Source organism: Leucopleurus acutus (assembly GCF_964270905.1).
Source record: "Leucopleurus acutus genome assembly, chromosome: 20".
NCBI classification, from domain to species: Eukaryota; Metazoa; Chordata; class Mammalia; order Artiodactyla; family Delphinidae; genus Leucopleurus; species Leucopleurus acutus.
This window is the reverse complement of record NC_139162.1, coordinates 50,863,440-50,886,751: the sequence shown is the minus strand read 5'-3', so window position 1 is coordinate 50,886,751 and position 23,312 is coordinate 50,863,440. Positions and strand designations below refer to the sequence as shown.

General features: G+C 44.6%; 1 protein-coding gene across 1 annotated transcript in view; it reads right to left on the bottom strand.

Moving 5' to 3' along the window:
• SAE1 (SUMO1 activating enzyme subunit 1) overlaps positions 1-23,312 on the bottom strand; it is a 73,040-nt gene that overhangs the window by 6,151 nt on the left and 43,577 nt on the right. Inside the window, exon 7 of the mRNA XM_082863263.1 lies at positions 5,778-5,922. Within this exon, the coding sequence (XP_082719389.1) occupies positions 5,778-5,922 (145 nt within the window). The remainder of the gene's footprint in view (positions 1-5,777; positions 5,923-23,312) is intronic.

Below are 23,312 nucleotides of genomic sequence, written 5' to 3'. Positions count from 1 at the left end.
CACCTACATTCTATGTGATCTTACTATACAAATTTAACATTCTGCTTTTTTAAAATCTTCTTAACAAAATGCTAGCAAACCAAACCAGCAACATATAGACACATGATCACTTCAACAGACACAGAAAAAGCATGAGACAAAATCCAGCACCTCTTCAAGATGAAAACACTCAACAAACTGGGAAGAGAAGGAAATTTCTTTAAACTGATAAAGGGCGTCTACGAAAAATCCACAGCTAACATCTTACTTAATGGCAAAAGACTGAAAGATCAGGAACAAAACAAGGATGTCTGCTATCACCACTTCTATTCAACATTGTGCTGGAGATTCTAGCCAGGGCATTTAAGGAAGGAAGGAAAAAGAAATAAGGGGCATCCAGACTGGAAAGAAGAAGTAATATATATATTCACAGATGACATGATCTGGTATACAGAAAATTCTAAGGAAACCACAGAAAAATTATTTGAACTATTAAATTCAGCAAGGCTGCAGAAGACAAGATTAACATACAAAAATCAATCTATTTCTATACATGAGCAATGAACATCCTTAAAATGAAATTAAGAATTTGATTTACAATAGCATCCAACAGAATAAAATATTTCAGAATAAATTTAACAATAAATGTGTAAAACTTATACTCTGAAGACTATAAAACATTGTTGAAAGAAATAAAAGACTTAAATAAATGGAAAGATATCCCCAGGTTCATGGATGAGAAGACTTAATATTGTTAAGATGGCAATACTCTCCAAATGCTACTGGGACAACTGGGTCTCTAAAGGCAAAAGAATTAATGTGGACCCCTACTTCACATCATGTACAAAGGTTAATTCAAAAATGGATCACAGACCTAAATGCAAAAGCTAAAACTGTAAAACTCTTCAGACGGGAACATACATGTAAAAATGGGGGAAAAAAAGATAAATTATATTTCATAAAAGTTAAACATTTCTACTTTAAAGGATACTATCAGGAAAGTGAACAGACAACCCACAGAATGGGAGAAAATTTTTACAAATCATGTATCTGACAAAAGGACTTGTATCCAGGGACCCCTTACAATTTAACAATAAAAAGATAACCCAATTTAAGAAAGGGCAAATAATCTAAATAGACATTTCTCTAAAAACATACACAAACGGCCAGTAGGCACATGAAAAGATGCTCTACATCATTAGTCATTAGGGAAATGCAAATCAAAACCACAGTGAGATGCAACTTATTACCCACTAACACTGAAACAGACAGACAATAACACTTGTCGGCAAGGATGTGGAGAAACTGGAACCTGGATAAAGTGCTGGTGGGATAGTAAAGTGGTGTGCCCACTGTGAAAGAGAGTTCAAATTGTTAAACAGTTACCATATGAGCCATCAATTCCACCCTTTGGTATACATATCCAAGAGAAATGAAAACTTATGTTCACACAAAAACACATGAGTGTTTATAGTGGTTTTACTCATAATTGCCAAAAACTGGGGACAACCCAAATGTCCTTCATCTGGTGCATCAACTGTGGTACATCCATACAGTGGACTACTACTCGCAATAAGAAGAAATGAGCTATCGATTCGTACAACGTGGATGAATCTCAAAGGTATTAGGCTAAGGGAAAGAAGCCAGACTTGAAAAGACTACACATGCTGTATGATTCCATTTATATTACATTATTGAAAAAGGCAGAACTACAGGGATAGAGAACAGGTCAGTGGTTGCAGGTAGGGAAGGGACTGATTACTCCAAGGCAGCATGAGGGAATTTGGCGGGGTGTATGTGTGTGTGTGTGTGTGTGTGTGTGTGTGACAAAACTTTTCTGTATCTTGTTTGTAGTGGTAGTTACATAACTCTGTGTCTTCATAAAATTTTATGGAACTTTAAAACAAATAACTCACAGAACTGCATAACAAAAAAGAATAAATTTGACTGTATGTAAATTAAAAAAATAAAACCAAAACACCATGAGGAAACAAGAACAAATTTCACTGTATAAGTCTAAATAATAAAAACTAAACAAGAAAAAAACAAGCATCATCTCAAGACATAATCAGACAAGTTCAGAATATGGGATATTCTACAATATAACTGGCCTGGACTCCTAAAAAAAAAAAAAAAAAAAAAAAGGCGGGAAACTGTTCTAGATCAGGAGTTGGAAAACCTTCTTTGTAAAGAACCAGACATTAACATTCTGCTTTAAAGCCAAATAATTTTTTGGCTTTATAGGCCATATGGTCTCTGTTTAAACTCTTTGTAAAAACTCTACAAAAGCTGTCACAAATAATACACAAATGAGTAGGTGTGGAATAAAACTTTATTTACAAAAGCAGGTGGCAAGCCACAGTTTGCCAACTCCCAGATTAAAAGAAGCACAGAACCAAATGCAACAGATGAACTCTGATGCATTCTTAAGCATCATGTCATCATTCTGCCCCCTCCCCAAAATAAAAAAGCAAAATATTAACAACTGAATCTAACTGAGTGGTATATAGATGTTTACTACTGTTCACTATTCTTTCCGTTTTTCTGTATGCTTGACATTTTTCATATCATTTTAATCTGTATATTTGCATTTGCTCTGTAATATTAACTCTCTAATGCCTTTCCAATTTCTCTTTCTTATAAATATGATAATGAATATCTTCTGTACATAAGTATTTGCTCACATTATTTCTTTCGGGTATATTCTCATTATCAAGGAGCAGAATTACTGGGCTAAAGAGGGAACACTTAAATGACTCTCGATACTTATTTCCAAACTGCCTCCTTAAAAGGCTGTACCTTTTCCCATCATGCTTACTAACAATGAATATGTTTTTTTAATCTACAAAGGATTTTTTTTGATTTTACATATTCTCTGATAGAAAATATATAAGAAAATATAATAACAAATTCAGTGATTTTCTCTGGTTAATGGAATTATGAGTAATTTCCATTTTCCTCTTTTTAAATTGTTTTTTATAACTTTTATAAAATTTTTAAAGGTTACTTTCCATTCAGTTATTACAAAATATTAGCTATACATGGTGCAGCCAAAAAAAATAAATAAATACTGGCTATATTCCCCGTGTTGTACAATATATCCTTGAGCCTGTCTCATACCCAACAGTCTGTGCCTCCACGCCTCCTCGTTTTCATCTTTGAATTTATTCCACACTATCTGATTTTTCCATAATATATGTATATTATCTCTGAAACTTAAAAACCAGTAAGTTCACAAAAGGACAAATATTGTATAATTCCACTTATACAAGATACGTAGAACAATCAAATTCATAGAGACAGAAAGTAGAATAGAGGTTACCAGGGGCTGGGGCAGCACAATGGGAAGTTAGTGCTTGACAGGGACAGAGTTTCAGTTTGGGATGATGAAAAAGTACTGGAGATGGATAATAGTGACAGGTGCACAACAATGTGAATGTACTTAATGCCACTGACCTGTCCATTTACGAATGGTTAAAATGGCATAATTTATGTTGTGTGTATTTCACCACAATAAAAAAAATTTTTTAAAACAGTAAAAGTTATATTACACGTACAAATTATGAATGTTCATCGTAAGTGTTTATAATAGTGAAAAACTATAAATAACTCACACACCCACCAATAAGGTAATGGCTAAATAAATAACCATCTGGCAGACAGTGAAACATTATGCAGCACAAGTGAAGTTATGGATCTGTATTTGTGACACAAACAAGTCCATGATATGCTGGAAAAAGAAGGCTATCACATGAAAAGTACAATCTCATCTTGATATTTAAAAAGAGAAAAAACCTGAATAAATACACATACTGATGTCTGTGAGGCTAAACCCCCAAATGAAACCCCAAGTTAGCAGTGGCCACTTCTCACTGGAAGGACTAGGGATGATCCTTTTCTTCCCTTTTATATTTGCTGCCAATGGGCATCTGTTACTTTCATAATCAGAAAAGCAATAAAGCTCTCTGAAAAGAGAATAAATAACATAACATGAAGGGACAGGACAAGCAGCTCACAGACAGATGAGGGAAATGGAGACTTGGGCACAGCTTTCCCTACTCAAGTAAGCACACCCTGCTCGGAGCTGGCAGTGGGTAATTTGTGAGGGTAGCTCAGCTGCCAGACGGCAGCTCTTTTCCTTGCCGCATCCCTATCCCATCTCCACCAGCCTCATCTCCACCAGCCACAGACGGACTTCGAGAGGCCGTCAACCACCTCTTACTTAAAAGGCAATAGAGAGGGAGCGCCTGAGCACACGAGGCGTAGTCACGGGAAAGTGGTTTCTGCAAAGGGGTAGGGGGACACACTTTGGAGAGGAAACTAGTCGGCAGCTAGTCCGGCTGTTAGCAGTTAGGCTGTGGCTTTCTCCTTCTGGGAAGTGGGGCCTCTGCCAATGGCTGGCGATGCAGAGGCAGGCCGTTCATCACTCTAAACACCCAAATCAGTCACTCAGCGGCACGCTCAGGCCCGGCACGCGGCACTGGGTGTGCTCAGTGGCCCTGCGGCCTGGCTACGTCTACTGAATCTGGAGCCCTGCAGAGCCTGCCCGCTTCCTGCCATGAAGGGCAGAGCAGGCACCACTTGCTCCTCCACTAAGAGAAGTGTGCCTGCTGTTAGCCCGAAACAGGGACCCCATCCCAGCCTGCAGTGTCATCAGCCCCGACCTCCCAGTGCTAATTTACAAAAGCACCTTGTAGACAGCTGCCTCTTTCTGGCTGAGGGCCCGGCAGGGGATTCAAAGCCCACTGCCGGTCTTAAATCGGCTGAGGTTTGCTAGTGTCTAAGTGAGGATCCCAGCCACGAGTGAAGAAGGAAAGGACTAGGGAACGAAGGGACTCTGATCACTTTACTGCTGAAAGGGAACCAAGGTACTGTGCTGTTACCAGCGATTAGCAGTGTGGTGAGATCTTGGTTGGCTACTTACTAAAACCTTGGACAAGTGACTATCTTTCTGAGTCTCAGTTTCTTCATTTAACTGAGAAGAAAATAATAATACACACTTCGAGGATTACTGTAACAATTAAACGTGGCCGTGTTGGTGAAGCACAGAAAGTCTTCAATACGTGGTGCTGTTGTTATTAGCTATATAACCTCATACTAGTCACTGAACTTCTCTGAGCTCTAAATTAACTTTTCTTCTCCTATAAAATGGGCTGTTGTCAAGAGAGAGCATGTACAGAAAGCAACTACCACAATGCCTGGTATTATAACAGCTGCTCAGTAAATTCTAGCCATCATTATTACTGCAACAAGCTGGAGCACAGCAAAGCAGTTTAGGGAGTCCCCCAAATACACCGAAAGAGAGTGAGAGTAATGAGATGACCCCAGAACTCCTTGGAAGGGGTCCCTGACCCAGTCTCCCTTTGGACCGATCCAATCAAATCCTAAACCTGACTGTGTATAAGAGCAAAAGACTGGTCGCCTAAGGTGAAAGCATCCCAGCACCTAAGGGTGAGGACACTGGGAACAGGGATGCCTTTGCTGCTGAGGGTATAAACTGATAGGTCATCAACGGAGGGCAATGGGGCAATATCTACCAAATGATAAACCCATTCTTCTGACCCCGCCACTCCATTTATCGTGCAGTTATACCTGCACACATACAAGGTCACCTCGATTTTTCATATGCTGCTGTTATACCAACAGAAGGACAGAGGGCCACAGGAGGTGGCAGAATGTGACAAAGGAGGCTCTCCTCAGGGCTTTCGGTCTAATAACGCATCTCCCCAAATTAAGGCAAATACTGAAAACAGACATTTATCAATCCAGGCTAAACTGTGATAAGTACTGAGACCAACCTGACAAAGTCTTCAGGAAGCAGGTCAGGATTAACACCCAGGGAGTCAAGCACATCGTTTCGAATCTGGAGCAACAACTCAGAATCTTCCCCGAAGGTATCAGAATTAGGATCTCTTCCTTTATCTGTGCGGAACTTCAGGAGCACTGGGAAAGGAAGAAGACAGGTTAAAAAAGCAAGTCTTTTCACAACCTACAGACTGGGAGAAAATATTTGCAAATAATGTGACCAAAAATGGCTTAATTTCTAAAATATACAAACAGCTCATACAACTCAACAACAAAAACACAAACAACCCAATCGAAAAATGGGCAGAAGACCTAAAGAAACATTTCTCCAGAGAAGACATACAGATGGCCAACAGGCTCATGAACATCGCTAATTATTGGGGAAATGCAAATCAAAACTACAACGAGGTACCACCTCACACAGGTCAGAATGGCCATCATAAAGAAAATCTACAGGGCCTCCCTGGTGGCGCAGTGGTTGAGAGTCCGCCTGCCGATGCAGGGGACATGGGTTCGTGCCCCAGTCTGGGAAGATCCCACATGCCGCAGAGTGGCTAGGCCCGTGTGCCACGGCCGCTGAGCCTGCGCATCTGGAGCCTGTGCTCCGCAACGGGAGAGGCCGCATCAGTGAGAGGCCCGCGTACCGGAAAAAAAAAAAAAAAAAAAAAAAAAAATCTACAAATAACAAATGCTGAAGAGGGTGTGGAGAAAAGGGAATCCTCCTACACTGTTGGTGGGAATGTAAACTGGTGCAGCCATTATGGAGAACAGTGTGAAGTTTCCTCAAAAAACTAAAAACAGGGCTTCCCTCGTGGTGCAGTGGTTGAGAGTCCGCCTGCCAATGCAGGGGACGCAGGTTCGTGTCCCGGTCCGGGAAGATCCCACATGCCACGGAGCGGCTGGGCCCGTGAGCCATGGCCGCTGAGCCTGCGCGTCCGGAGCCTGTGCTCCGCTACGGGAGAGGCCGCAACAGTGAGAGGCCTGCATACCGCAAAAAAAAAAAACTAAAAACAGAGTTGCCATATGATCCAGCAATCCCACTCCTAGGCATATATCCAGACAAAACTATAATTCAAAAAGATACACGCATCCCTACGTTCACAGCAGCACTATTCATGATAGTCAAGACACGGGAACAACCTAAATGTCCATCGACAGATGAATGGATAAAGAAGATGTGGTATATATATATATACACACACATACACAATGGAATACTACTCAGCCATAAAAAGAATGAAATACATGGTGCAGTGGTTAAGAATTCACCTGCTGATGTGGGGGACACAGGTTCGAGCCCTGGTCCAGGAAGATCCCACATGCTGCGGAGCAACTAAGCCTGTGCGCCACAACTACTGAGCCCACGCGCCAAAACTACTGAAGCCCGTGCACCTAGAGCCCGTGCTCCACAACAAGAGAAGCCACCACAATGAGAAGCCCGTGTTCTGCAACCAAGAGTAGCCCCCGCTCGCCGCAACTAGAGAAAGCCTGCACACAGCAACGAAGACCCAACGCAGCCATAAATAAATAAATAAATTTATTTATTTAAAAAAAATGAAATAAAGCCATTTGCAGCAACATGGATGGACCTAGAGATTATCATACTGAGTTAAGTCAGAAAGAGAAAGACAAATACCATATGATATCACTTATATGTGGAATCTAAAATATGACACAAATGAACTTAATCTATGAAATAGAAACAGACTCACAGACATAGGGAACAGACTTGTGGTTGCCAAGGTGTTTGGGGGAGGGAAGGATTGGGAGTTTGGGATTAATAGATGTCAACTCTTATATACAGGATGGATAAACAACAAGGTCCTACTGTATAGCACAAGAGAACTATATTCAATACCCTGTGATAAACCATAATGGAAAAGAATATGAAAAAGAATGTCTATATATGTATAAATGAATCACTTTGCTGTACAGCAGAAATTGACTTTTTTTTTTTTTGCATCACATCTCTATTGGTGAATTCTCTTTTAAAGACTAGGACCATCTGCAAAAACAATATCAAGACAGCAACTAAACACAGACTAGTGGAAAGTATTAGAATTGAGGCTGACATAAATTAGCAATGATTATGGTACTATCATTTTATTTATTTATTTAAAAAAATTTTTTAACATCTTTATTGGAGTATAATTGCTTTACATTGTTGTGTTAGTTTCTGCTGTGTAACAAAGTGAATCAGCTATATGTATACATGTATCCCCATGTCCCCTCCCTCTCACCCTCCCTATCCCACCCCTCTAGGTGGTCACAAAGCACCGAGCTGATCTCCCTGTGGGATACAGCCGCTTCCCACTAGCCATCTATTTTACATTTGGTAGTGTATATAAGTAAATGCTACTCTCTCACTTCGTCCCAGCTTACCCTTCCCCCTTCCCGTGTCCTCAAGTACATTCTCTACGTCTGTGTCTTTATTCCTGCCCTGCTCCTAGGTTCATCAGAACCATTTCTTTTTTTTTTTTTTAGTTTCCATATATATGTAACACAACATTTTAAATCAACTATACTTCATTCAATAAAATAAATTTTTAAAAAAGCAAGCCTTGGGCTTTACTGGTGGCGCAGTTGTTGGGGGTCCACCTGCCGATGCAGGGGACACGGGTTCCTGCCCCGGTCCGGGAGGATCCCACATGCTGCAGAGCGGCTGGGCCTGTGAGCCATGGCTGCTGAGCCTGCGAGTCCGGAGCCTGTGGTCCGCAATGGGAGAGGCCACAGCAGTGAGAGGCCCGCATACCACAAAAAAAAAAAAAAAAAAAAAAAAAAAAGCAAGCCTTTTCATAATAAATAAATCTTTATAGATGTTGATAATTAAACACATTTTTTTTTCTTTCTACAGGAAGTAGTACATTAATTAAAATGTGGGGGCTTCCCTGGTGGCTCAGTGGTTAAGAATCTGCCTGCCAACACAGGGGACACGGGTTCAAGCCCTGGTCCGGGAAGATCCCACATGCCGCGGAGCAACTAAGCCCATGCGCCACAACTACTGAGCCTGCGCTCTAGAGCCTGCGAAACACAACTACTGAGCCCACGTGACAGAACTACTGAAGGCCGCGTGCCTAGAGCCCCTGCTCCGCAAGAAGAGAAGCCACCGCAATGAGAAGCCCGGGCACCGCAACGAAGAGTAGCCCCCGCTTGCCGCAACTAGAGAAAGCCCACTTGCAACAACAAAGACCCAATGCAGCCAAAAATAAATAAATAAATAAATAAATATACATATATATATATAAAAATATAAATGTGGGCCAAGTGAAAGGTAATACTTTTCATTTATTCAACAAATATAGTCAGAAAGGTAATCAAATATTGCAAAAATGACTAAAATTACTGTGATGAGTGCCATGACAGTACAACAGAGAATGTGACATCCTCTATAGGGTGCTGTCAAGTAAAGGTTCCCTGAGGAAGCAACATGAGTGAAGTATGTGTGGGCCTGGGAAGAAGGGTAGGAGCAACTTCCAGCAGAGGGAAAAGGCCCTATTATGACCCAGAAGAGAGGTCAGGTGGAGGAGGCATGCATTCTAGGCATCAGTTCAAAGGATGAACTGCTTCAGCCAGAAAGGCCAGCCAAGTGCTCAGACTCATCAGACAGGCAGATCATTACAAACAAAAACTCCCTTACTTAGTACAACCATTATGTCAACCTCCAGAAACGGACAGTTTTGTTTTGGATGTGAACCAGAGGAAAGGTTCAGATGATGGCAGCAAATCAGCAGTACGGTATAACAAGACCCTAACAAGGCTTGAAATTGTAGCTCAAACGAAAAGACACAGGCAGGAGCAGAAGACCGATCAAAATACAAGCACCTTCTACTGCCACAACACCTTGTCTGGATGTCCATTGCAGGCTGTCTGGGTGGCATTCTTGTTCCCCACATGCTCCCCAAGGCAGGCGGACAGTCAGCCTGGAGCCTCATCTCTAGGGCAGTCCTCCTCCCACACCACACAGGCTGTTTCAGAGCAGAGGTAGAGATGGGTAGATCCCCGGGTGCCCTGGGATAGCCCCTCACACTCACAGTTCACAAACTGCTTCCATTTACGTTTCATCAGCATTTGCTGACTGAAAAAGTGAACTTATCCAGCAAGTTACACTCTCTCTCAGTACAAGGGGCTCTTCCCTAAAAGATAAGGTGGCCTGAAAACTCAGGCAATTGTTGCGAGGCTCTTTAAAGACGCAAGTATTTGGAACTTGCCCCAGACTAAGGAATCACTGTCCTTCTCTTTGTTTTCTTAAGACTCACAAACAGTTTTGGTGATGAGCAGTGCGGTGAGAACCGCCCTCCAAGAAGCAGTAGGAATTCATTCATTCACCAGTACGAGCGAGCATTCAGTGTGCACGGCTGACCTACGGGCCAAAGGTCCAATGGTGAGCGAGGGAGTCTCGGTCTCTGCAGTCTGAAAGCGATGGCGGGCGAGGATGGGGAATTTAGGGGTCAAGACAGATGGCTCCACTGAAGCCTGAGAGAAGTTCATAAATGGGCTACACAGTGTTCTGAGAAGATCCCAAAACATGGAGGCCCAGGTAAAAGAAGACGCAACCTGCTTCTGGGCTATGCTTTTCTCAGTGCCGGCGTCCGAGGAAGATCGCTTGTCATGTCCCCAGCATAGGGCACTGCACATCAGAGGTTTTCTATTCTTTATCTTAAAAAGGTTCCAGAACACCTGTTTTGAATACTGTTTGTTGTCTGGGAATGTTACTCTCCTCTCGTTTTCAAGAACACAGCTTCTACAACCCTCAATTCTACCTGACCACTTGGCAGACAACTCAAAAGTGATGACAATTTGGATGCTGGCTAACACAGACCTGCCATCACCTAAGCTCAACTTCTAACTTTGCAGATGTGTCAGTGGGATTCCAATTTGGAGTAAACAAATGCAATCAAGCAAGCATTTGGGGACAGGGTGGAGAAAAGACTGCAGAAGTGGCAGGTCATCACTGTTTACACCAAGCCTCTTTTCCAACAGTGTCTGGTGAAGACAAAGGAACGTGGAAATCTGCTAGTCCAGTCAAAAGAAGATACTCCGAGCGGACTGTATCGAATGTCAGCGCTAATTCTGTCAATCACTCTTGAGATGGACCCAGAATGTGCATCAGTGTTGCCCGAGCAGATGACGGAGGCAGTGCCAAGGGCAGGCCGCTTGTAATGCACAATCCGAGGCCCAGTGGCAAGCACGTGGGAACGGAATGAGGTTGCTGGACAGCAGCAGGAGTCCCGCCCTAGCTGCCTCCTGTGCAGTCCTCTTATTTCTGTGTCACTGGGACAGAAGCACCAACTGTCACAAGGGACAGAGGAGAGAGGATCATTTTTTCAGCCCTCACCACAAAACTTTTCATCTTTTGGTTATGAAACACAGCTCTTGAAGCATACTCAAACAATTATAACAACTGCAAAACAAGCAGTGCCTACTCTATGCCAGGCACCATTCTAAACCTTTTACATCCACGATACCCAGGGAGGTAGGTAGGTCCGAATGCTCTTCCTACTTTACAGGTGAGGAAACTGAAGTTCAGAGATAGAGCGGCTCCATCAATGGGACCGCCAACGAGTAGTGGCATAGAAATGCTAATGCTGGCATTCGGAATCCGTGCTTCTTGATCCAGGAGAAAGCCAGGACCATCAGGAACGCAGCCCAAGGATTCCAAGTGGTCTGGCTCTTTGCCCCCCACCTCAGGAAGACTGCTATTCAACAACATTTCTGTGAGATGCATTTTCCTGACGGGGCCCTGCCCTCTCTTAACTGGTCCTTTTTAAATAAATAAATAAATAAATAAATAAATAAATTTATTTATTTATTTATGGCTGAGTTGGGTCTTTGTTGCCGCGCACAGGCTTTCTCTAGTTGTGGCGAGCGGGCTTCTCATTGTGGTGGCTTCCCTTGTTGCAGAGCACGATCTCTAAGCACGTGGGCTCAGTAGTTGTGGCTCACGGGCTCTAGAGTGCAGGCTCAGTAGTTGTGCTGCACGGGCTTAGTTGCTCCGTGGCATGTGGGATCTTCCCAGACCAGGGCTCGAACCTGTGTCCCCTGCATTGGCAGGAGGATTCTTAACCACTGTGCCAGCAGGGAAGCCCCTAGTCCATTACTTTTAAGTTACTAGTTCAGTGGGTGAGAAGTGGACGTGGAAGCCATATGAAACCTTGCCCATCAATCTTCAGAGGGTAAGACCAGTTTCATCTCAGAAAGAAATAAGATGGCACTCAGAGGAGGAGCAGAGGCAGCCAGCAGCTGGCCCCGCTGTTTCTCTGGGCCCCTTGCCTGTTCCTGGTGCAGGCCGCCTGGACGTGGGCCGGCAGCCTGGCACCATCCAGATACCTTGCTGACCACATCTGAAGACCGCTCAGGGCCTCCGGGAAGGGGGCCAGTCAGTCCGGCCACTTATTTGCAGCAAAGCAAACAGAGGCTGTATTTTGCGCTCTTTTTCTAATGTCAGCACTCCAGTTAGCAGGGGTGGAGGGGGTGTGGGAAGAAGCCCAGTGTTCTAGACGGGCAGCAGCCTCAGAACTGACCCTAGCCCCGGACGAGTTCTCGCTTATTAAATTCTCCTCTTTGTTCTGCTGTCTGCCCTCCCAAATAGCCAGACACACACATAGCACTGTTGACTCTGCATTTCTGAAGAGCACCTCCCCACCAGTTTCCAAATTATGAAACTATTCCATGAAGATCAAATACTGTCAGGGATGCCAAAAGATGACTCATTGAAACATATCAAAACACTGCACAAAATAAGAGTTCCAAACTTGATTAACTTCATCTGCACCTTTTAATTAACTCAGGTTGCAGAAGTCCGGTGGGGATGACATTCACCGCTACAGAGGATAGGCTGGGGTCTCTGCTATAGTTCAGGACTTGCCCATGTAACAGAGGAGACAAACTTTGAAAAGGGGAAACCAAGCACCTTTTCATGGATTAGAAGAAAAACTGCATATGTGTGAATAAACTACTACTTTTGCAAAAAGAAATTAACTCAAATTCAAATTTAATCTGAATCAGAATACCAGATTAGTGTTATAACAGGAATTTGGGAAGCAATGTTACTAATCACTCTATTTCTTTCTAAACATTTCTTATTGCATTTAAATGGCATGATTATATTTAGCATAATCACTAAGGCCATCCAAAGACTCCAGTATTTTTATAGGGAAAAAATGAAATCAATGTTGCAAACTAGCTCCAACCCAATTGCTGTTTCCCAAAACAGTTCAACTGAGACAAAGTCAAATCTATAGAAAATTGCCTGGCTGATGCCTAAAGCTGTTCTGTGCCAGACACCATCCCCACCTCTCTGGAGCTCCCCACCCATTCTCCCCAAAGTGGCTCACTTAATGGCGACTCATTATCTCTGGGAATGGCCTGGAAATCAGATCTACTCCTGGGTGACATAAACTTCCAAGAAAATGAAAAATAGAGTTATCCTCTTAGCCGGTAGCTTATCTGCTCAGGCAAGACGCTAGGTCTCACATTTAGTCAACTGTTCATTCAATGAATACGTAGCGAGCACTGACTCTATGCTGGGCCCTGAGCTGGGCAGGGGAGAGCAAAATGCACGCTCTGCCTCTCAGAGCATTTCGTGAGGGTGACAAACAAAAACTACATATGAAATAACAAAAGGTGGGAACTAGAAAAGGAGCTCTGAGAGAGCATGATGGGGTAGAAGGGAGTGGTTTCGCCAAGCAGCCTGCCAAGCTCCCTCCCCAGTGGGCAGAACCACCTCATCTTCACAGGTCCCCCGGCCCCAAATGCTGATCCTCCCTACCTCTCACCCTCAGCACGCTCACACGCTGCTTGTCAGGGCCTGCTGCGCCTTCTCTCTGCAAAGCCCTTCCTAGGCCTGGGGAGCCTGGGAATCCGCAGGCAGCAGCGCGCAGCAGCGAGGAGCACAGCTCTGGATCCCCTATTCTCCTACTTACTGTGACCCTGGACAAGTGACAACGACCCTGAGCCTCGTCTGTGAAATGGGAATCGAAAGAGCACTGACCTTATTAAGGGGCTTAAGGATTAAGGGAACTAATAAACGTAAAGCACCTCGGACGGTGCCAGGTAAGCATCAGGTAAATGGCGCTACTCCAGAACTGCCACTGCTTGCCCGCATCTCCATAAATCCAGCTTGCACGGATGGCCCTTAGAGAAGCTGACACACTTGTTCATGCTGTGACTCCTCATGTGACTGTGTGACCACCACTAACTCAGCAGTGAGCTCCGGGGACCACAGCGCCTCGGCTCTGAACTATACTCTTCATTCTCCGCACCCTGTTCTATCCCTCAGGGTCTTAATCTCAATTTGTGATTTTACAGTCATCTGTGTAAATTCACTTGTACAAGGACTGACTTGTCTCCTCCACCAGATTTGGTGCTCCGTGGGGCAGAGACCATATCTGTCTTGTTCACTATTATCTACTTAATGCCTAGCACAGGGCTTGCTCCATAGCAGGCACTGAGGAAGTATCTGTTCCATGGGAAGCTTCAATGTTTGGAGAAGGAAGGAAAATCATCACACGGGTGGGCAGAAGGCTCACAACAAAGCGACACAAGGCCCTCACAGATCCTAACCAGGCCTGCTCTATTACTAATCAAATTGAATGGAGTGCTCAAGATACCGAGGATGGATCTGTTTCTCTTATTAACTATTTACAAACATGCTTAACATGGAATGTCCAGCAAGAAACAGAAAAAAGATACACAGTGTACCACATCTGCCCTCAAGAGGGAAACAAGATAGAAGCCTGGCTAAAGCCCACGGGGGGTGAAGCTCAGAGGAGGGACACAGATGGACTGAGGAAGGCGGGGCATTTCCAGGAAGCCACCATGAGTTCTGCTGGCTCTCAGCCTCCCACCTCTTGCGGCACCTGTCCATATGCTCAGCTCAGCTCCACACCTCTCCCCCCTTCATCTACCTCACTCTTAGTTTTTCTCTTTAATCCAGAAACTTAAAAGCATGCATGTGCATATACTCATTCATTCACTTTTTCATCCACAAACATTTCCTGAGCACCTGCACTCCACCCCCACCGCCTGTGCTGGGGACCCAGGCGGCAGAGCTCACGATCCACGGAGGGCACTCGCAGAAGCCCCCGTCTGTCACCACGGCCACACAATCCTTTGACCTCTTTCTCCAGAGAACTTCACCTCCAGACTGGCCTCCCCTGAAGACTTTTTCTGAAACACCCCTTCTAAGCACCAAGTCCTGGCCACCCTTTCACCTCTCCTATAAAGGCCAGTCTCTGATCTCATCACCTATCAGCTCAAAACAGAGAAAGAAAGTTGCCTCCTGTTATTTACAGCTCACTCTCTTCTGAAAAGAACCTGAGGCAGCTGGATGAAAGTTGTTGATGGGAGAAAGGAGAGTCCTACTTCTCAGAAATGAGCTGCCAGTTTTTGCCTACCAAATGAAAGACCACGATTACTCCACCTGAGCGAGAGGCAGAGGGACTGGCTCTGTCACCTAGAGCTGGTGGGGGTGAGAATGCTCGCCAAACCATGTGAAGATGTGGTATCGAGGATCTTTACAAAAGGTCATGCTCCTTGGCCAGTGATTTAATTATGTGTAAGCGGTCGCTGCCATGTTATTTATGCATATTTCAAAAAAATCTGGAAATAATCTCATATCCAATAACACGATGATTACATGAAACATGATAAATTGACAGAATGGAATATTATTCAGCTATTAAAATTATGTTTAAGCAGTTTTTAGTCACATTTTAAAATTTTAATAGCATTTAGGTTTAAAAAAAGGGGGAGCATAAATAGCCTATATTCAGAATGAGCTCTCCTATGTAAAATAAAATAGAATGAATTAGGGCTTCCCTGATGGCACAGTGGTTAAGAATCCAACTGCCAATGCAGGGGACACGGGTTCAAGCCCTCGTCTGGGAAGATCCCACACGCCGCGGAGCAACTAAGCCCGCGCACCACAACTACTGAGCCTGCGCTCTAGAGCCCATGAGCCACAACTACTGAAGCCCACACGCCTAGAGCCCGTGCTCTGCAGCAAGAGAAGCCACCGCAATGAGAAGCCCGTACACCACAACTACTGAGCCTGCACTCTAGAGCCCACGAGCCACAACTACTGAAGCCCACACACCTAGAGCCCGTGCCCCGCAGCAAGAGAAGCCACCGCAGTGAGAAGCCCGTGCACCGCAATGAAGAGTAGCCCCCGCTTGCCGCAACTAGAGAAAGCCCGCGCGCAGCAACAAAGACCCAACGCAGCCAAAAATCAATAAATAAATTTTTAAAAAAATGAAGTAGGTACAATTGTTACCATCCTCATTTTAGAGGTGGGAAACTGAGGCTCAGGATCACGATGGACTCCAAAGTCAGCACACTTCTAACCTCTATGCTGTACTACCTCCCTGGAAGCCGAGAGAAGACAGAAGATAGGCTAGTTTAAAAAAAGAAAAGAAAAAAGAATATCACTTCAAGTGACCTTAGTTTCCTACCTCGGAGTCCACCAGTTTGGAATAATGCAAACCACCCATTCAGACTCTAGTCTGACCAAATATTCTAGTTCTCCTCTTAAAAAAAAAAAAAAAGTCTAATGATTCCCAAGCTTGACTCTCACCTTTAAAGTGGAACATTCTGGACTTCCCTGGTGGTGCAGTGGTTAAGAATTTGCCTGCCAATGCAGGGGACACAGTTCTATCCCTGGTCCAGGAAGATCCCACATGCCACAAAGCATCTAAGCCCGCATGCCACAACTACTGAGCCCACGTGCCACAGCTACTGAGCCCGCGCGCCTAGAGCCTGTGCTCCACAACATGAGAAGCCACCGCAATGAGAAGCACAGGCACCTCAACAAAGTGTAGCCCCCGCTTGCTGCAACTAGAGAAAAGCCCGCACGCAGCAACAAAGACCCAACGCAGCCAAAAATAAATAAATTTATTTATTTAAATAAAGTGGAACATTCTGAAAAGTCTGTAATTTACAAAGAGAACGGGACAAAAACATTCTAAAATGCAGAGGCAGATGATGTAGAGGCCAAGTATGGAGATCGCTGGTCCCCTACTGCAAGGGCCCCTATCTACTAGCTTTGCCAGCCGCACCCTCCGCTTACAGAGCTATTCTGACAAAGCCCTTTCCATTCACACTCACCCTGCCTGGTCACAAGCAGCAGAGAGACAGGGTCTTTTCTCCAGGCCAGCACTTGAGTGGCACATGACCTTGACTCTGGGCATCTGCTGCTCTCTGCCAACTGCTCTTACCCAGGGAAGATGGCACAGGACATTCCCGTGACTGTTGTCTGACAGTCAGAGAAAAGATGTGAGGCTTTAAACAAGAATTGCAGCTGGGCTTGGGGCCCGAGAACAGCTCAAACATAGGCTACTGCGGGGGAGGGGGAGACGTGGGCCTGCAAAGAAGAAAACAAGGCAGGTTGCTGACAGTGTTGCCCATTATTACAATCTGGTCTCGGTGGGCCTCAGTTTCCCATCTGCAAAAGTGGAATAAGAAAATGTCACAGGGCTCTTGTGAGGTTCAGACTTTAAAAATGGACATAATGCTATTAGTATTAGTAAGGCTAATAATTAAAGTCTGACTGAGCGCTTTGAGAGACGGGGTACTGGGCAATGTTTAAACACTTACTAGGTTTGGTGACAAATGGCTTAGCTTCTCCAAGACTCAACTTCCTCCTGTGAAAATGACGTGATCATAGTAGATCTGCTCTCACGAGGGTGCTGTGAAGATGTAATGTGATCACGATGGATACAAAGCACTTAATCAACAATTACTAGTGCACAAGATGTGCCCGGCCATCATTTAATCCCTGTGACCCTATGTGGCGGACTTGGGGTTATGCCTCTTTTTCAGGTTGAGGAGTGGAGCATGAGCCTAACCACAGCTGGTTCTCTGACCAGACTCTACACCTGCTGGCGGCGGTAAAGCCCAGAACTGCACTTATGGGTCACCTCTGCCCCTTCCCTCACCTCTCTTCTCTGCACGGCAGTGCCTTCTTCCTTTCTGAATGACTGTGGTCTGCGTTTTGTGCCTCTGATAAGGCAGTGGCACCAGAAAAAAGACAAACAAAAAAAGAAACACAACAAAACCCACTGCTTTTTTCTTCCTCCCGCCCTACAAATTATTTTTAAACATTTGTGGTTATGACAGTAGCAAATCAACAAGCACTCAGCTGCTGCCCCATTATCGGAACCCATTTCCCTGTGGCTGTCTCTTCCTCAGCAGTTCTTGTCATTGCTGGACACCAAAACACCCGCTGGGGAACGCCGGCCCAAGTGGCAATGGCTGGTTTGCAAAGGTTACAAGTTCTAAAATAAGAAGTTCCTTCTGAAGAGAACTGATCACCCAATCAAGCTGAGGTCTAGAGAGAAAGTCAATTAAAAAAATCATAAAATTTCCCTGTGGTGAGGGCAGGGAAAATTGAGGAAGGAGGAATCAAACTAAGTTTTCTAACAGTAAAAAAGTTACAAAGTGTCTACCATTAAGAAATCTTGAGAGAGAATCCTTGCGGTGATGAGGAAGAATGAGGACAAAATACTAGAAAGTTCTGGAAGAATACACAAGAAATGGCAGTTTCCTCTGAGGTATCTGAATATTTTACTATGAAGATGTCTTACTTCTACAATTCAAAGAAGGAGAAAATAGGGCTATTTCTAAGGCTCTCCTATACATGATCATTGGGAGGAGATTATCAACATCTCCCTCATTTCTATAAAAGAAAACAGAGGCCACAAGGCAAAGAGGCTTGCTCAAGGCCTGGCAGTATATGATACAGTGGGACCAAAATGCCTTTCTTTCAAATCCAAAGCTGGAGACATCAAGGTTCTAGTGGCAGGAGAAAGTAGACATGAACTCCAAACTTGTTCGGCTAGATTTATGAGCCAAGAACAATCAGCCATCTTAGAAAAGATTCTAATTTCTCCCTTGGAAGGCCCTAGGTCTGACTTTGCCAGCGCCTAGGAGAGATAGGAGCTTCCAGTCATAAACAAGCCCTTGTTCCCCGCACATGGGGAGTTAAAGGAAAGTGGAAGGGCTCCCCGAAACTTTGGATTTAGGCACAGTCCTACAGCCAGGTCTAGGGCTTTGAGGTACTGTGTGTCTTGTGGCACAGCAGGGAAAGGGCCAAAGGCCAACTATGCAAATTAGCACCACCTAGATGGCTTTACAGGAGCCTAAAATAAATGAATGAAGCCACAGGTTGAGAACCGGCAAGATTCTCCAAGCTTGGGACAGGTGGCCGCAGCAATCAATCAATCCACATTTAGCAAGGCCCTGCTCTGAGTCAGGCCCAGTCAAGAGATGGTGAGCTGTGGTTCCTGCCCTCAAGTGACTCTGTTGTCCAGGGGATGGTATGGGATCACAGAGGAAGGAAACCCAACTCACATCAGGGCAGCTACATTCCTGGAGGTCACATCAGAGTGAGCAGTGAGAATAAAGTAGGAAGGGACGAAGCAGGATATTCCAAGCAGAAGGAATAAAAACGTGTAGAAACGAGGGACTGACAGATGTCTGGGGACAGCAATGTATAGGGTTCACGGAGGGCAGAAGGGAGTGGAAAGGAGAAAAGGAGGTCAGTGGGCCCCAGGTCTGGGATGCCAATCCAGGAAGTCTAAATGGTATCCTGAAGGCAAAAGAGAATCATGGAAGGGTTTTAGTTTTTAGACAGATCGGACTGGTGACTGAAAATGGATTAGAAGGAAGAGATCTGGGGACTTCCCTGGTGGCGCAGTGGTTAAGACTCTACGCTCCCAACGCAGGGGGCCCGGGTTCAATTCCCAATCAGAGAACTAGATCCCACATGCATGCCACAACTAAGGAGCCGGCGAGCCTCAACTAAGGAGCCCACCTGCCACAACTAAGGCCTGGTGCAACCAAATAAATAAATATTAAAAAAAAAAAAAAAGGAAGAGATCTGAAGGAGGAGGCTGGTAAAGAGCTAAGCCACCAATGAAGGCTGAGGGTGAAAGGCAGCCCACGGGAGGACGCATGGTCATGTCTAGGCTGAACTCCAGTCCCACCAAGCCCCATACAGAGTGCTTTCTGGATGAAAGGAGAGGCCAGTCAAGTTCTTGAACTTGATGAACGCTGTGCAGACGAGAAAATGGCAAATGCGTTAGAAGAGCTCCACTGGTTTCCAACACAGGCAGTATATTAAGAGCTCTGACAGCTCCTCTTTAATCCGCCCAACAACCAACCATGAGGCTCAGCAGGGGAAAGTGACTCGGAAGAGGCCACCCCTTCACCCTCTGTACCCCTAGTACCCGCCTCCAAGCCACCATTTGTATTTGTTCCTAGTAAGGTCCTGCTTGGCTCTACATGAAAGTTGAAGACGGGTTAAGTGTTTCTATGCAAATACACCCCCTACAGTCTGCCCAACACTACTGCCTGGAAGAAGAAATTCCTTTTGCAGAGCAAGGGCCCTAAGCGGAGACCACCCCAGGCTGGCTCAGCAGTGAGGTGCTATTTACTATACTATCTCCTACCTGAAGCATGAAGGCTTTCTGTTCTCAGTCACAGAGGTGTGCTGTTTCTCCCACAGCAGAGGTCTCTAGCCCCCCTTGAAAATCTGGGGGAACTGTATGGCTCCTTTCCAGAGGAACTGTACATGTGAAGAGATGATGAGGATGTGCTGTTATACGTGCCCTTCCTACGGACCCAGCACTGATAGAGCCCTTTGCAGGTACTACTCATCAGCCGTCAATATCGGGATGTTTCCAGGTGCTGAGAACTGGGGTTTTGGAGGTTGTTTTTGTTTTTCGTTATTTTAATTTTTATTTTGAAATAATTTTAGACTTAACAGAAAACCTGTACGCGGAATTCCTGCATAATTTCACCTAGTTCTGCAAATGCTAACATTCTACCACATTTGTCATTATTTCTTTATATCTATAATTACACATTTTTAAAAATGATTTGAAATTTGCCCCTGAATACTTCACTATGTATTTCCCCCAAACAAGAATATTCTCACAGGGGCTTCCCTGGCGGCGCAGTGGTTAAGAATCCGCCTGCCAATGCAGGGGACACGGGTTCGAGCCCTGGTCCAGGAAGATCCCACATGCCGCAGAGCAACTAAGCCCGTGTGCCACAACTACTGAGCCTGAGCACCTAGAGCCCGTGCGCCACAACTACTGAGCCTGAGCACCTAGAGCCCGTGCTCCGCAACAAGAGGAGCCACGACAATGAGAAGCCCCCGCTCTCCGCAACTAGAGAAAAGCCCGCGCGTAGCAATGAAGATCCAACGCAGCCAAAAATAAATAAATAAATTTATTTTAAAAAAAAATATTCTCACAGAACCACAAAACAATGATCAAAACTGTGAAATGAACATGGATGGAGTATTACCATCTAATCTACAGACCTTTTTCAAATTTTACCAACTGTCCCACTGATGTCTTTGAGAGCAAAAGAAAAAAAAAAATCTCCTGCTCTCAGATCCAACCTGGGAGGTCTATGTTGCACTGAGCTATCATGTCTCTTCATTCTCCTTTAATCTGAAGTGGAGTTCCTGGGTCCTTTACGACCCTTTTGAGAAGTACAGGCCATCTATTTTCTAGAGTCTTATTCAATCCAAGCGTGTCTGATGCTTCCTCATAATTAGGCTGAGATGACCCACTTTGGGCAGGGAACCAGAGCGGTGGCGTGCCTTGCTCAGTGCATCCTATCAGGACGCATGAGACCTACTGTCCTATTCTTGGAATGTTAACTGTGATCTCTTGGTTGAGGATCAATCTGCCAGGGTTCTCTAGTCTTTCTTTGCAATTAATGAAAACATGTCTTGAGAAGACATCTACCCGGTTTCACAGCGAACTCTCCCATTGGTTTTAGCATCCATCAATAATTATTAAAACAATTTTTACTACTATGATGATGGCCAAATACAGATTTTTTAAAAATCTTCATCATTCCTGCTTTATTTACTGTTATTCTTCTGTTAAAAAAAAGAACTTTGCTCTTTCCCTCATTTACTTATTCAATTATCAGTATAGACTCATGGGTTCTTGTTTTAGTCTATGGGTTACAATCTCTTACTATCATTTATCTGATCCTCAAACTGTCCCAGATTTGACCAATAGGAGCCCTTTCAAGTTGACTCCTGTGACCTTCTGACATGACCCATCATTCTTTGAGCACTTCCTTACTTTCAGGCACAGCAGGATGTTCCAAGCTCACCTGTAAATTTCCTCCCCCAGCCCCAGAATCAGCCATGTCTCCAAGGACTCCTGGATCCTTGGATATTAGCCATCATGATCTGGGCATGAAGTCTGTTCATTGCTACTAGAGTGCTTTTGCTCCTCAGCCCTCTCAACAGCCAGAGCTAGGAAATACATAAGTATGAATGTAAATACACGGACATACACACATCTATTTCTGTACCTACATATAAAAAACCACGAGTTCATCCAGATGACTGCAATACCAATCCAACCCCACAGGGCTCCTTCTAGCCTTTCCCACCTTCCGTATTTACAAAACTAACTCCCTTTTCTGGCAATAAAAAAGTCTGAGTCTCATCATCCACAATATATTTGCCTATTTGCTCAATCCTAGAATAAACAGTAAATCGTTTCAGACTTGCTAACCCACACCACTGTAAAAAGCAAACCAACTTACTAGACTTCATATTTGTTTACGGTTCTTTCTGGACGCACAGGCTCAGCGGCCATGGCTCATGGGCCTAGCCGCTCCACGGCATGTGGGGTCTTCCCGGACTGGGGCATGAATCCGTGTCCCCTGCATCGGCAGACGGACTCTCAACCACTGCGCCACCAAGGAAGCCCCAATGGTACTTTTTTAAATCTGAGGGTATACAGTCAAAATTCTGTATTCAAGAGCTACATGGGGACTTCCCTGGTGGCGCAGTGGTTAAGAATCTGCCTGCCAATGCAGGGGACATGAGTTCGAGCCCTGGTCCAGGAAAATCACACATGCCGCAGAGCAACTAAGCCCTTGTGCCAACTACTGAGCCTGTGCTCTAGAGCCCGCGAGCCACAACTACTGAGCCCTCATGCCACAACTACTGAAGCCTGCGCGCCTAGAGCCTGTGCTCCGCAACAAGAGAAGCCACCACAATGAGAAGCACGCGCACCACAACGAAGAGCAGCCCCTGCTCACCGCAACTAGAGAAAGCCCGCACGCAGCAACAAAGACCCAACACAGCCAAAAATAAATAAATAAAAATAAATTAATTAAAAAAACACATTCAGTAATTTAAAAAAAAAAGAGCTACATGGGTTATCTCCTTCTTACCCCTGCTTCAGTCATGCCCTCATCTGAAACTCAGTACTTAACACATTTTAAAAAAACCCACACATGAGTAAATCAGGGCTTTGACACAGGACATGGGTTCCTTTTGTCCTTAAGGCAGTGGTTTCCCTCCAATTGGCTGATCCTTCAGAAACCTGGGAGGTTTACAAAAATGCATATTCCAGCCACTCCTAATTATTTTGATTCAGTAAATCTGAGCTAGAACCAGGGAATCTGTATTTTTCAAATGTTCCACGAGTGAGCCTGATATCCTCTTAGTTGGGAAACCACTGGCTGTAAGAATAAAAATCTAAAAA